This window comes from Primulina tabacum, chromosome 5 (genome assembly GCF_025594145.1).
Source record: "Primulina tabacum isolate GXHZ01 chromosome 5, ASM2559414v2, whole genome shotgun sequence".
In the NCBI taxonomy this organism is placed as follows: Eukaryota; Viridiplantae; Streptophyta; class Magnoliopsida; order Lamiales; family Gesneriaceae; genus Primulina; species Primulina tabacum.
The window spans coordinates 8,250,910-8,266,891 of NC_134554.1; the positions used below are offsets into that span (position 1 = coordinate 8,250,910).

Here is a 15,982-nt window from a genome sequence, read left to right on the forward strand (position 1 = left end):
GGTTAATATTTTTTTACCATACATGAAAATATTAGGGTGTGCAAAATTTTTATTTATCAAAATTTTATTAAAAAAATGGGATAAAATACAAAATAAGATTCTTCCATTATTTTATATTATTTTTAACAAAATATATAACACGTCCTCCGGTATTTAATTGTATTTTGTAACAAAAAAATTTACTTTTAACTATATCAAACACTAAATATTAAAATTAATCTATGTCTATTTTTTATTCTTAAGAATTTTTTTATGCAAATATATTAACTATAAATTCGATATGTAATATGTTTCATAAAATAAAATTTTGTTACTATTCATGTTTATTCTATATAAGATTTTGTGATTAATTAAAAAATTAAAACATTTAAAATTTCAATAAAAAGTAATAAGATATTGAATGAAAGATTGAAATATTCACTTGATTCGAAAAATTGGATTTAAACGTAAATAAAATAAATGAAAATAAAAGAATCAATTAGTTTAGTGAATTATATTTTTAATATTTGTTTTGTGTATTTTTTATGTTTAATATTATCATTAAATTAACTCTACTATTTTGAGTAAATAAAAGTTTTAGAGGACTTATTTTAGGAATTTAAACGATTAATAAATTTACTAAAAATAAGAAAAAATCAATTAAATTGTCAATTTATAACACAAAAATAAAATTTGGCCAACTCAAAGGATATTTGAAGTGGAGACGAGGATAATATGAAAATCTAATCTCTGCTGGGACGGGGAAGGGATGACAAACTTCATTTCATTGTCATTCCTAAAAAGAGATTTATTTGCAATGAAATAATCAATTGTTTTTTCTGTACAAAAATTGTTACTATATATCGCACCATGATAGATTGGTGGCTAGCCCGTACACCGTTCAGGGTTTTTACTGGTTTGTTTCAACCTACCCGTGCAGGCAGTGCCTGCACGGGCAATGAACGGCCCGGATCACTCCACATGAGTGATCCGGGCCCACCTCCATGTAAAAAAAAAAAAAAATTGGCTCGAATTGGATCGACCCCTGCAGGCAGTGCCCGCAGGGGTAGGGTCGACCGAACCGTTTTTACTGGACCTAAAAAAATCCACTAATATCTCGAGTGATCATAAAACATATTTTGCTTTTTTTAGAAAGACTCGATTGAGGAATTGTTACAATGATAATTCGAGATCTTTCTATTCTATATTTGAAGTATATATTCATCTATTATGTGATAAACTCATATAATCTAATGATGTTGAGACTGAATCGATAATTCAAAATGTTATTTGAACAACTTGTAATTTGCAGATATCAAACTTACAAATTTAGTATGAACAATGACCGAACTGATTTTTTTAAAAAAAAATATTTAGGATAATTTTTTTAAAAAGAAATTATTTTTTAAAAAAAATTTTGAAAATAAAATTAATTTCATATATTAATCGAAGAAAAAAGCAGATATTATAATATCGCCCTGGCTCAGAGGAATGGCGAGGGAAGAGAAAGAAATGTAGCTCTATAACACAAGAATCAGGAACAGTTCACAAGCAATTATGTGATGCTTTTGACAAACTATACAGCTAGCGGAAAACACAGAGAGAGAGAGATATATATATATATACATATATATATATATATATATCAACCTCTATATTTGGTATATATGGTTGCAACGTTTAGTTGTGGTAGGCAAGCAAATCTGAGTACCCCAAACTTGTTTCTTGTATCCGGATTTCATGTGAATATATCAACGAAAAGAGAACCTAAAAGAAAAAAGGACACGTGAATTCTAAAATTCAAATATTTATTTTTAATTCCAATTTAAGGAAAATCTCATGTTACAAATTATATTTCTTTAATTATTTCATGTATGTACGTAGATGAATGATAATTGTCGGTAGAAAATAATTTTATTTATCGACACAAGGGGCCGGGAGAGGCACTTGTGATACAAAAATGATAAGGCTATACGATACATGAGAAGTTATATTTGTGCATAAAATGTGGGTTTTAAGTGCAATTTTCCAATTACACTTGTTCTATGTTTATTCATTATTTGAGGAGTTGACTGCTTTTTATGTATAATATTGGGTGTATCAAATATAAAATTTTAAAGAGGTTTTCTCACATAAGAAATAGAAATAGGTACATGAAATGTGAGATGCAACACAAAAAGGTGAATTTGGACATTTTCCAGATCTCTTCTCAAACCTTTCCAATATAATAGTTATTTGCCAAAATTTGAACCATGAAATATTTTCTATACTACTGTCCTCTGATCTCCTGTATATAGCCTCATGGCCTAACTTGAGATTGTGTCCCCAATTCAAATTACTAAACTTGCTTGCATATACATACTCTCCGTTTTTCACAATCCTAAATATATCTAACTGCAATGGGAATCGAAAATCTTAACGAGTGGACAGCCAAGGTTAATGCCTTGAAGAAATATACAACCAATATTTTAGCACTTGAGAAAGTGAAAATATTTGCAGGTTCGACAATGCAAACGATATGTCAAGTCGGGCGAGAAGATCCACGCCGGGTTTTTCACTCACTTAAAGTGGGTTTTTCTTTAACATTAGTTACACTGTTGTATTTGATGGAACCATTGTTTGAAGGAATTGGACAAAATGCCATTTGGGCTGTTATGACTGTTGTTGTCGTGCTTGAGTTCACTGCTGGTTAGTCTTTTACTTTTTCACTTCTTTTTTTTTTATGTTGGAAGTTTTATTGCAAGTGAGTTAGATAGTATGTTGTCAAAGTTTGATGATGCATAATTAATTATGGTGTACGTAGGGGCAACATTGTGCAAAGGATTGAATAGAGGGCTTGGCACATTTTTAGCTGGATCACTGGCTTTCTTGATCGAGTATATTGCCCAAAAAACGGGACATGTGTATCGAGCTATCTTCATCGGGACCGCGGTTTTTGTTATAGGTATGCATCGTACAAGTTCATGCGGTTTGATTGCAACACCATGTGATCTAAATTAGATTATGAAAGATATAACTAGTCATTGTACAAGTTTAATAAGTTCAGTTAGACAACTCTTCTATCTAAAGTACTAGTATTTTGGATTGGTGCTCTTGCTGAAAACCCTAAGTTCCCTTATGTTTGTTATTGCAAAATCTTGAGTGTAGGGATGTTAATATATCAAATTGGATCAATCCAGAACTGGTCTGATTCAATTTTGAAATCGATTATATTGGTTTCCAGTTGAACCGTGCAAATCCGACACTGATGTTGAATCGGATTGGGTTGTTGAAAGTGCATCCGAAGCCATTTTAATCCGGTCCGGTCCGGTCCAGTGATGTAGCATGCCTACTTGAGTGTGTAACTTCACAAAACATTTGTGCATAAAAAATTGGAAGTTATTTTAAACCAACCGATCGTTAAAGTAGAAAGTACTGATTGAAATTACTTTGTTGATAACAGGAGCAGCAGCTACGTACATGAGATTTTACCCGTACATAAAGAAAAATTACGATTACGGAGTTGTGATATTTCTGTTGACCTTCAATCTGATTACTGTCTCCAGCTATCGAGTTCATAATGTGCTAAAGATAGCCCACGAAAGATTTTACACAATCGCCATTGGCTGTGGAATCTGTCTCTTGATGAGCCTCCTCATTTTCCCGAATTGGTCCGGCCAAGATCTCCACAATTCCACTGTTTCTAAGCTTCAGGGGTTGGCAAATTCGATTGAAGGTACTTGTCTGGCATAAAATTATGCCAACACCGTAGATTTTGGTACAGAAACAAAGATCCGATCCATTACATCAGAGCTACTTCTCCACAATCACCACTTTTGTAAAGTGTTCAATATATGATATTTAGACTACTCTACATTAATATAGATTATTTGAGTTTAAGGGATGAAAAAGATTAAAATTCTCTTATCCATTTTCAGCATGTGTCAATGAATATTTCAGCAATGATACGATAGATGAAGACAAAGAAAAATCATTGGAAGATCCTATATACAAGGGTTATAAAGCTGTTCTGGATTCAAAATCCACTGACGAGACACTGGTACATGTACACATTAATTTAAAGCTATAGAGCGCTTCAGAAATAGGAAAAAAAAAACGAAGAAGCGACATATACTTAATTGTCTTCTTGTTCATCTTTCTTGATTGTTTTCTTCATGAAAGTATAGGCATTACATGCTAGTTGGGAGCCACCACACTCAATACACTGTTACAGGTTACCATGGCAGCAGTATGTCAAATTGGGAGACGTTCTTCGTCATTTCGGTTATACAGTCGTAGCTTTACATGGATGCATTCAAACTCAGATTCAGGTCATTATTTTGATTAGAAGCATCCTTAGTAGCATTTTGTTGGACAATATCAAAATATTGGGTATTCCCAAATTATGCCTACCAAAAATGATGTTTATTTGGCAACTCGTTATGCTACCTTGAACTGTAACCGAGACGAGATCGACAGTAGCTCGGTAGGAGTCAAGCTTGATAACCTCGAGACGAGATCAAGCACGAATGTCTCAGCTAAAAAAGCAGCTGGAGTAACCATCGTTTTTAAATATTTCTTACATCGCAATTTTAAGATAAATTGTTTGTCCTGACAAATTTTTATAAGTTCAATAATACTTTCGCAATTTTCCAAACAAATATCAAGCTTTAGTTAAAAAAATTGAACTTCTTGAGTTTTACTCAAATCACATGAAAGCTCGGAAAGTACAGATATATCCATCAAGTTCAAGTTCAAACTCGAGCATTGAAATTTTTTTCTGATCGAACTCCTCTAGTTTTTATTCACATGTGCTACATTTTAATGTAATATATATTCTCTACCTATTATTCGCTAATTCATAACTTGCATAATTCTCAGACTCCCAAGTCTGTTCGAGCTCTTTTCAAAGATCCATGCATTCGAGTAGCTGCAGAAGTAACCAAAGCATTAATGGAACTAGCTGAAAGTATAAAAAACCACCGCCAATGCTCCCCTGAGATTCTATCCGACCACCTACACCAGGCCCTGCAAGACTTGGATACCGCCTTAAAATCCCAGCCGAGGCTCTTTCTAGGATCCAAAGCCACCAACGCCAAAACCAATATGTATGCCTTAGCAGCGGCCACTGCCAGAGAAAAGTCTTCCCAAAACTACGGAGCCTCGCTATCGAGCGTAAAAACCGATACATCAGCATTGCTCAAGTGGAAGTCACAAAGGGTGAGGGAACAAGGAAAGGAGGCCGACAAAAAGATGTTGAGGCCAACCTTGAGCAAGATTTCCGTCACGAGCCTTGAGTTCTCGGAGGCACTTCCATTTGCTGCCTTTGCCTCCTTATTGGTGGAGGCAGTAGCTAGGCTCGATCTCGTGATTGAGGAGGTAGAAGAGTTGGGGAGGGTGGCTAACTTCAGGGAGTTTGATTCCAGTAATGATCGAGTGGTTGTGATTTGCCAAAAACCTGAGATGGGGAATGCCGCGCCATCGAAGAATAATTTGCCTTCCCATGGACCAGAATGACGGCAACATTTAAAACACTGCTAGCATAATTATCCCATCCATATGGGATTGTTCTGGAACTTATTAAAATTATTCATCAAAACCATATTTATTATACAGGTAAAGGTGTAACTGAAAGTTGAATCAAATAACTTGTTTGGCATTTGAGCACCGACATACATATTCCACCTGTCAAAAGTTCAACTCTTGCATTCGTATAACAGTGAGTAAAAATTATATGACTTTTCAACATATATATATACGAGGGCATGGATCCAAAAGGAATTGAAAACTGCTTAAAATAGTGTTATCATGCACGAAGATCTTATTACACAATTGCTCATTCACGAGTGTCAAAGGAGTCTGGCTTAGAATCTGCACGAAGTAGACGTGATTTAAGGTGGGAGACCACTCATCTACGAGCCTACAAGGACTTCATTTATGTATAGGACTATAAAACTTCAAAATATATCATGAAAAATTTAGAAATCACGGTTGTTGTAAATAAAGTTTATAATTGATATATTTATTTTTTGTTTTATTACTTTGAATACTTAAAGTCTAACTATATTATTTTTACAATTTTAAAGTTTGCGATATTAAAAAAATATCATAGTGATAGTAAGATTATGGTTCTGGTGAAGGATCACATTAATAAATATTTTTATATTTAGACAAAATATTGCAACACTATATATTTATATGTATATCAAACCCAAAACAATTCAATTATATTAGTATTCAAAAACTCAAACAAAAAATAAAATCCGAACTTTATCGATATATTGTAGATTGAAAAAATAAAAAAAGCGAGTAATAAATATAATAATTTTTTTCCTCGTATCATCTTTTTACATATCTTCTAGTATAATAAAGGTGGAAGGCGTCAATTTATTTTAGTAAATGAAACTGTGAAAAATTCATAGTTCCAAGTTCACAATTAGAAAACTTGAATCTTTGCCAGACCTGAATGCATACCAGGCCAACTGATGAAGAATGAAGGTCCTTATGCTCCTCTTGAATCAAAGAAAAAGAAGAGAATCGGTGCATCATTTGGTTCGAAGCCAAGGTGAATCATAGAGCTTTAAAAACACTCAAAGGTTTAGCTGCAATTCTCTAGATAAGCTTGTGTGACTGAGGGAACTGAAATATCAATCTTTTCCATCTGCTGGTCAACAAATGTGGGTATAAATTAAGGATATGTTCTGGCATGAAGTCATGCCTAGTCAATATACCAACAACAGGAACTCTCTGCAAAACAAAATAAATGGCATTCTAATAAGCCTGGAGAAACGACGTTTACCATGAAGGCAAATATGTTCATACTCATAAATGTTCAACTGATGTTTTTAAACTTCCTGGCAAAGGAAAATGGGTAACATAAAGACCAAAATTAATGAGAAATAATATTGTTTACAGTTACCAGAAAAGAGAAAAAGGATCAATATAATGGTGTATCGGTTATAAAATAAAAATGTCTTACGTCAGAAGTCTTGGGAATAACCAACAGGTGCCTCAAACCAACTTGACGAAAAAGAATGAAAGCCTTCGCTAATAACATAGTCTCTACAACAGTATAGGGTGATGTGTTAGTAAAGGGATGCAAGTCTATGAACATTTCCATCTCTTCCTCGGACAAATCCACATCTTCAATTTTGTCACCATGGCCCAATCCCTTCGAAAAATCATCAGCTGAAAACCGTGTAGAAGCATCTGAGCCAACAAGTGCCGGGGTTTGCAAGAAAATCTTCATTTTTAATAAAGTGATGAGATGAGCACGAAGGATTAAACCAGATAGAACTGGAGAAACAGAGAGGGGGGGCTCATCTACCACTGGAAATCCATTGTGCCTCGTGGTTTTGAGGATATGGACTATATTACTTACTTTCTCGATTCCATGGAAGATACGAAGAGGGCCAGTAACCACATCACCAACTGTCAATTGCCTCATATATGGCTCAGCATAAGATTCTAAGTAAGGAAAACCCTTTGATGTCACAATGAGGTCATATATATTTCCATTGAATGCATCGGCAACAGTCTTGGAGATGAGAAGAACAAGCATACTAAGTGGTAGCAGTAATAAATTATTTGTGAGTTCAAGAATAATTACACATAAGGAAACTGTTGTCCTCATAGTTCCCCCAAGAAGAGAAGCAGAACCAAGAACTGCGAAGAGGCCATGGTTGAGGTTTGAGTTAGAACCAACTAACATTCCAACAAATCGTCCATAAGCTGCACCTGTCACAATAACTGGCACAAAGAGGCCTGCAGGAGCCACAATACCATAACTGAAAATGCTGAGAAAATAGCATGTGACAAAGAAAATAAACATCGATGCAAGATGAAACTCAGAGTCTGTGTTTTTGCTGAAGAGATTTTTGATAGCATCATCATTTGTATTGAAAAAGAGGCTGGCAAGATCATTGTAGTGACCAGGCTGGCATTGAAATTTCTTGTAATTTCCAGAACGGCCAATTGTTGGACAGGGCTCTGAAGTATCAGATGGGCATGGACGACAATATGCAAGCCATGGCAATCCAAATAGAAGACAAGAAGTGAAAATGGAGATAGAGCACGCTAAAATTATCTTGTAAGCGATTCCCTTCCTGGCACAGACAAAGAAGAAAACTATCACAAATCCCCATGCGCATAGGTTAGTGGATTAAAAAGGACATTTAATCACCTCGCTATCAAGAAAATCAATAACCAAAAGCAAAGACATACTCATTTATCATGTTATATATTCGGAGAATTTTATCGAGTAAAAGATTGTAGAAACTTCCAACAATGCCTCCAATAACTCCAAGAAGAAGAACGGGAGGTACATCCCTCAGTTGATAGGATATATTTGCTGAGGTGACATCAAACATTATGAGACCCCCTTTACCAAATAGTCCACATTCACCCCTCAAACAGACATCAATCAGAGCTCGAAGGACAATTGCAACAACAGCTGTGGTAAAGAAAGCTCTCCACAGCAGAGCACTTCTCCACCTGCAGAGAAGGTCGAGTATAACTAATATTAGTAGCACAGTATACAATACATTCTCAGAACCACACATTGTTCACTATTACATATATCACTTTCTTAATTGTTACATCCACATATTCGTCATGGACTCATCATGGCTTAAGTAACCATTTTTTCTCACTTGCACATCAGATAAGGCTTAGTGTCACCAAATTGCTAAAAGGATATGTACCAAAATTTTGAATATTAACTAATTTATAATTAGAAGGTAATGGATGATTGCTAAATTAATCTAGGGCCCAAAGTTCTCAAAGTAATTGATTTAAAGTCTATGACTAAAGAAGAAATTAAACGGAAGCAGTTAAGTCGACCAAAAGAATGATGATACCAAGTATAGACAACATAACCAGTAAGGACTAGTCAAACAAAAGAAAAAAGGTTAAAGAAATGTCAAACAAAAGAAAACAGGTAAAGACAGAAACAAGATAACCAATATGGATGATGTCGCTGGTAGGAATGGAAAGAGTTGGCACACTGGCGGAACCAACTTAACCAATGAAGATGATGCTCAAGGCAGAAGCAACAAGCAAAGAGACACGATAACTACATAGTGGCCACATTCCGTAAAGTAAATGCTTAAGGTTGGAGGATGAATGGTCGACCATGATAAGCCATTTAGTGACTCCATGATGACAAGTAATGACAAGTGGCACATATGTAAACCAAAATAAACATCGTTTCACAATAACTGTTTTCCAATAAGTATTTACTTATTACATAGTACTGACATGTTCAGATATAACGGAACTAAGACATGGGAGCCTAATGATAAGACTACGTTTACTAAAAATAGGAAGATTTTACACTATAATTATGGATCATAAGTTCACAATACAAACTCGTTTATGTGATCCTCATATACAGTTTATACTCAGGAAGTAAGGAACAAGGCACCTCGAAGTCTCAGTAAAACAGCAGTGAGCAACTTTAGGGGAAAACCTGATATTTGAAGTTTGGTAAGATTAGAACTTCCAATAAGAATAAGATACCAAATAAAAGATAAAATTGCTACATCACTTTCCATTATCTGCACAATTAATACCTGAATTATCGTAAATGTTAAATTGACTGAGGAAATACAGATAGAATTTACCACACACGTAGAAACATGACATCAGATACATGCTAAAGAAGCATCATCAACCGATTAAATATGAATGTTAAGAACACCACGAACAACAATACAAAATTCCACCTAGAGGAGCTTAAACAAGAAAAACAAACCATCAATTCTTATCAAACTTTTCTTATCCTCTCTTACCTAATGTTCTGAAATTCTTTAATTCAATAAGTAGCCTTGCGAGATAGATAACATGTGTGCCATATAATCAGAATGTGTTGCATGATTGCATCTTTCAGAGATATAGAAGTATATAGAGCAACTCAACCGTATGACATCAATTTTAAAGCTAATAAGGCAAAACCATAAGGGAAACTTGGGAAACCCTAAAGGACATAAGTCAAGTAATACCAAGATGCCAATTCCTCAAGAGCGAACAACAAACCACCAACTGGAGCACGAAATGCAGCAGCTATTCCTGCGGCAGATCCGCATGTAACAAGATCTCGCCTGTCTTGATCATTATTGAAAACCCGTAACCACTTCCAGGTCAACCTAAACTTATCTGACCCACCCTGACCTATTATTGTAGCTACGATGGCACCTGTATGAACCATTGGCCCTGCCTTTCCAATGTTAAGAGACGATGACACAGCACATATGCTTCCAACAATCTGTACAGGTGTAAAACTTTTGAAAATTTTGAAGAACTTAATAATACTGGCTATGAATCTCAAGCAATTAGCAATCTACACAAAGAGTTTCTATTCACTTTTGAAGTACAATTTAATCATACAGATAAAAAAAATCTCAGTTTCCATTTTTTTGGCTTTTCAATAGAGATTATTTTCCACAAATCCAACTGTTTGGTTTCATATCTCTGAAAATCAACTTGCTCTAACTCTCACCATATCATTCCTAAAAAATATACATCCCATATTTCAAATTTTATTAATATCTCACATTTAAATCTAAACCAAACACATTATCAAATAACAAACATCACATCAGCTCCAAAAATTTCCAAATAAAATTTACTTTTCAGAAAACTTTCATAAGTGACTTCTAGAATTGAGTTGGCATTATTGAACATAGCCCAGCTGTGGCCAATTAAGTTCTGGAACATGGTCAAAGTGATTTGCAGGTCATTCCACATTAATTTGAATTAGCACCTTCTTCATGTTAAAGTATTTGCAATCATATTGAAATTCGATCATGAGATCCAGTAGGGTCAAAATAAGAAGTAAACAGTATACTTAAAAAATGAAGAGGGTGTAAAATTGACTAAGAATGGAGTAATCGAGAAAAATTTAGGTGATTTGGAGACAACAGCATCTCTATTTTTCAAACTCATCACGATGAAGAGAGATAAGCTTGATTATAAACTCCGTAAGGTTATTGATGATGATAGAATGGCAACTTCAATAGCACGTATGGTCTCCTTCTCTTGACAATAAGGATGGGTTGAATCTTTAGGGTCGCACAGAAAGATTAGAAAAGAAAGATGGCATGGAACTGGAGGATTGCGGCTCAATTGGTACAGAGGGGTGAGAAGTAATAGGGAAGCTTAACCAACTAAATAAGCAGAAAAATGTCGTTCTGAATCTCAATGAACGACAGCAATAGCTAAGAAGCAGAAAGCATAATTGTTGAAAACACGTGCTTATAGAACTTTTTCGAAACAAAACTTTCCTAGTCATAGAGGGGGGAAACGTAAGTCTAGCCTGAAACTTGAAAACATTATATCTATACTTACACCCAGGAGCAGGCTGCATTTGGTACTCAATATCCAACGCAGTGGCACAAATATGGAAGAGTGTCAATATAATTTCTATCTAAGTAATATTTCAAATTCAAAGTGAAACTGGATGAAAGAGCTTGGACCAAACGTTTAAGGCTATGTCACAACTTTTCTGCAAACTGACTGAAGAGTGTTACCAACAATGTTCGAGGATGACGCATTTAACTGGAAAAGAGTGTTTCTTTGTAATAGGGCAAGTTGTGAACAATGGGATACATAATTGTTTACTAAGTACATTCGGTGAAACTGTCCAATACTTGAAGGGTGCTGGAAAAGGATCCCGCCAAAACCGTGATCAAACAGCCAGGATAGCAAAACTTTCGGAAAACTTCAGTAACACATAAGCGTCACATCCCTTTGAATATTATTATGAGGAGGGCATGTTATTAGTGCCCAAATTTTTATTTGTTTTTGGCAACCAATACAAGTTTATATTAACTTGTGTTGATCTGAAGAACTAAAGAGATGCCAATCTAGGTACTTCACCTAAGCAATTTGAATTGTAGCCTTCTTTCACTTAACAGAAAGTTCATTTTGACAACTTAACTATCGAATCCAGAATCCTCTAAGAGTTGGTTGAGAAATTTCCAATTACACAATCTCCTACTGAGAGACACAGAGAAATAGGAAGATAGAGAGAGAAAAAGAGGCAAGGTACCTTGATGATCAGAGTTCGCAACGAAAATATTGCTGGCGCATCTACACCATTCAAATAAGCCTTAACCTCTGGTATTCCTGAACCGGCAGCTTCAGGTGCTATAAAAGCAGTGATCAAGCTTGCAAACAATGTCAATCCAAAATTTGACGATGCAAATACAAGGAAAGCCACCGTGTACCTGATACCAAAATCAGTATATAAACTTTAGTTAAGACGCAAAACCCTAATACAAAACATGACAGAGGTGACATGGGAGAAGCCAACAAAAATAATAATACCCAGATACCATGGAAAATTATTAACTATGACATAGCTATAGTTTAAAAGTTTTAAAAGCAAAACATGAAGTAACCTCCATCATTTTAGATATCTAGAGGCTGCCAAAGAAAGGCAGCAATGAAGCTAAAAAAATGATACATTCACAAGAAGAAAATTATCATTCTGGAATCGAATATTATTAGATAAGCCAAAGCTTAGTACGAAAAATCTACATGCAAATGCAAGTACCAAGATTCTAACTTTCTGGCCAACATTATACATAAAGTACCAAGATTCTTACTTTCTGGCCAACATCATGTTCGAGGTAACGACAAACTTAATTCCAGCTATATTTTCTACAGCAAGGTTGTTGAAGAACCCAAGCAGACCGACTATAACTCCAATAAGAAAACAAAATATCCATCTAATGAGTATATATTGAAATATCTGGGTCTTCCCTCTGCTCCTCCAATCTTTTTTGAAAAAATCGTTCTCTATGATCCTGTAAAAAAAGTTACTTCAGTAAGACCTTAAAGACTATAAAATCATCCAGAGCATAGGCAAACAACACGACAAGGTCAATGATTCTTAAATTACATTCCCTTTATGATAGGATGTATTAGTGTGAATAAAATAATTCAAAAACAAACAACATTGAGAAAGGAATCACATGATACAAGGGGAAGAAATTCAAAGATGTGCAATCACTACCATTTAGTGCAACATAAAACGATATCTATAAAGCTAAATTTTTGTGGACTCAATAAACTTTATTTAGGCTACAAAGCAACAATTTCATGCCCCTCTTTCAGGGACATGACATGGCAATGCTGAGTCCCAAAATGAAATCAATGTACGAAGCCTCACAGATGGAATAATGATACAAAACTTACAACTTCAATAAATGTTGCAGAAGGGTCTTTACATCACAATGAAAAAAAAAATCCTCATTATAATGACAATCAAAGGAACCATAGTCAGTCCTAAATACAAGAAATATAGATATTCGAACATGAACCTGTGGTTGTTCGCAGAAATGATCATTCTCATTATTAATATTGACAGGAACCTCTTGCAAATAATAGGAAATAATGAGTGAAAAAATCACCCTGTATGTAGTTCCAGAGCTTCAACCGATACGGACAAGGTATGTAGTATACATTTTTAATACAATCACCTTAAAATCATATTTTTGACTCGATAGTATTATCTTTATGTGATTAGTTGTTTAACACTATATAAATGTATGAATGTGTGCATATATATGTATAATATATATATATGTATATATACACACACACACACATACATATATATATACATACAATAAACAATCTTGTAATGAACATAAAACATGAAACGTGGTAATTTGAGCATACAAACTTCTTACAGAATATATACAAACTTCATAAATTACTTTCAGCCTTAAAAATGTAAATTGAATAATCGAACAAAAACTGAAGTCGATCATGCATCGACACTAGCATATAGTTTCACCACGCGTCATTTTATAACTAGCGAAGCTCGTATTTCCGTCAAATACCGATGCAGCTGAAAATTAAATCATTTCAAAATACAAAGAACATAGAATTTTGAGTCAACATCAAGTAGATCAAGAAAATATCTGTCAAACACTTGTAAAAAAGTGCAAAGGTATTAATATTTATCCTCTCACACAAACTTCGAGTAAGCGTCCAAATTAATTGAAAAGTAGAGTATCGTATACATAATACACTTCTCTTCTAACCACGCAGCAGTATACACATACAAACACTAATGCTACACACGCACCCACGTTCATATACACACACAGATTGTACATGAACAAGAAAAAATACTCGTAATCAAGGCTTTCAATTGGACAGAGATTGGAGCCGACAATGGCGACTTGAGAGGACGTATTAGACTGCGATCGGCGAAGGCGCATCGACTCCTCCTGCTGCCGCTGCTGTTGATACTGCAGCAACGGCTCCTCCAGCACCGCCGGCGACTCCTCGTCCTCCGCCGAAGCCAAGCCGTTCGAAACCGCCATCTACCCGTGTGATTCACAGAAAATAAATGGCATTAACTGATTATAAATGTGTTTGATGAATGATTACAAAAATCAACAACCAAAGTGTCCGAATAACGACAATAAGTGGGGCCCGTTTGGTCACCGTGCATCATAATATTATCCAATTTATATTTATATTTATATTTATATATACCAGTTATTCTGTACACACGATGTGTGTATAGTTTTTTTTATCATTATCGATGTATTAAAGTGAAATTTGACAAATTATGGAGGGACTAAATTGATATTTTAATTATTCAAATAAAAAAAATAAAAATAAAAGTGTGTGTTGAAATTTTAAAAAAACAAAACAAAAAACGAAAGTGTAAATATTAGTATCATATAAGGTAAAGTTGGAAGAAAAAATTGGTGTCCTTGTTAGATAGTTACTATCGTGTGATTTTAATAGAACATTTCAAAAATAAATTTTCCTTGTTACTGCATTGGAAAATAAAATTATATATATATATATATATTATTATTAATATATATATATATTATTATTATATGGTGGTGGAGTTCGAGATTGAATAAGCTTACTCGGATATCTCTTATTGCGTCACTCCGCCGCAAGTGAGACAACGATGTTGCGATAAGTTCACTCAGATATCTCTTTATTGATTCATTCCGCACGCAAGTGAGACTAACGACAAAAAATATATTTAACTAATGAGTCCGTTGCAAAACTGTCCATGCAATTTTTTTAAAAAGACCTCGTATTAAAAAAAGATGATCCTACATGTTGGGATGATGTACTTTTCCTACATAAAAAAAATCAAGGTTTATTTTTTATATTTTTATAAAAATTACACAGATCTACGTGAACCATGTAATAAGATGTTGGGATGACGTACGTAGTTCTTGGACTAGAAGCAAATCAAATACTTGATAATTATTGAGCCGAGCTATTCCCCTAAACTTGATAACTAGAATAATAAAATATTGATTATTATTTATTAAATATATGCACTAAATTAACTCAATGTGCTGTTTTGACTTGTTAGCACCGAATATATTTATTGTCGTTGAGGACACCATCTTTTTCTTCCAATTTTACCCTTATATGATACTAATATTACACTTTTGTTTTTTGTTTTTTTTTTTTCAATTTCAACACACTTGTTTTTATTTTAACAATTCAAATATCAATTTAGTCCCACCATAATTTGTCAAATTTCACTTTAGTCCATCGATAATGATAAAAAAGATTGTACACACACGCATAACGTGTGCAGAGTAACTAGTTCTATTTAATATTACGCCACCTCCACCAACAATAATAATAGGAATAATAAATGGCAAACTATGGCAACTTCTTTTTGTACATTTCGTGCTGATCCCTTTCTGAATTTATAATTAAGTATGTATATTTCCAGTAATTACGAAAGCAATCATGTTAACAAACACTACCTTGGACAAACTGGACTGATTGTGAAACAACAACAAATGATAAAAACAAACTATGGAGCAAGTGTAAATCAATCAAATTTAAAATAAAATCTAACCCCGTCAGTTTTGCTCGATCCATGGCTAAGTTTGGTTACTGTCACAAGGGCTATGCAACACAGCGAATTATTGCTAACTTTTCCAACCCTTGTGCGGGTAGACTTGCACACTCAAGCCTATTCACCCTCTCACGTTTTTGATCACACTTGTGTTTG

General features: G+C 34.3%; 2 protein-coding genes across 2 annotated transcripts; one reads left to right on the forward strand and one right to left on the reverse strand.

Annotated features, from left to right (window-relative positions):
• The first annotated feature begins 2,139 nt into the window (after nt 1-2,139).
• Nucleotides 2,140-5,614, forward strand: LOC142546168 (aluminum-activated malate transporter 12-like). The gene is made up of 6 exons (XM_075653723.1): nt 2,140-2,667; nt 2,783-2,923; nt 3,422-3,694; nt 3,897-4,018; nt 4,146-4,289; nt 4,840-5,614. The coding sequence occupies exons 1-6, from the start codon at nt 2,379-2,381 to the stop codon at nt 5,473-5,475; spliced, it is 1,605 nt and encodes a 534-aa protein (XP_075509838.1). The 5' UTR covers nt 2,140-2,378; the 3' UTR covers nt 5,476-5,614.
• Nucleotides 5,615-6,271: 657 nt separating this feature from the next.
• On the reverse strand, nt 6,272-14,340 carry LOC142546169 (putative chloride channel-like protein CLC-g). Its single transcript, XM_075653724.1, has 7 exons — nt 14,104-14,340; nt 12,567-12,767; nt 12,008-12,185; nt 9,960-10,222; nt 8,182-8,451; nt 6,938-8,063; nt 6,272-6,705 (listed from the first exon to the last, which is right to left on the reverse strand). Exons 1-7 carry the CDS (start codon nt 14,295-14,297, stop codon nt 6,571-6,573), a joined length of 2,367 nt encoding a protein of 788 aa, XP_075509839.1. The 5' UTR covers nt 14,298-14,340; the 3' UTR covers nt 6,272-6,570.
• Between the last annotated feature and the right edge of the window lie 1,642 nt (nt 14,341-15,982).

Excerpts from the sequence above, each read along its gene's own strand:
- LOC142546168 (XM_075653723.1), top strand. The coding sequence starts at position 2,379 with ATGGGAATCGAAAATCTTAACGAGTGGACAGCCAAGGTTAATGCCTTG. Across the intron at positions 2,668-2,782 it reads CGTGCTTGAGTTCACTGCTG|GGGCAACATTGTGCAAAGGA; the intron begins GTTAGTCTTTTA and ends TGGTGTACGTAG. Across the intron at positions 2,924-3,421 it reads GACCGCGGTTTTTGTTATAG|GAGCAGCAGCTACGTACATG; the intron begins GTATGCATCGTA and ends TGTTGATAACAG.
- LOC142546169 (XM_075653724.1), bottom strand. The coding sequence starts at position 14,297 with ATGGCGGTTTCGAACGGCTTGGCTTCGGCGGAGGACGAGGAGTCGCCG. Across the intron at positions 12,186-12,566 it reads AACATGATGTTGGCCAGAAA|GTACACGGTGGCTTTCCTTG; the intron begins GTAAGAATCTTG and ends TTTTGGTATCAG. Across the intron at positions 10,223-12,007 it reads TGCGAACTCTGATCATCAAG|ATTGTTGGAAGCATATGTGC; the intron begins GTACCTTGCCTC and ends ACACCTGTACAG.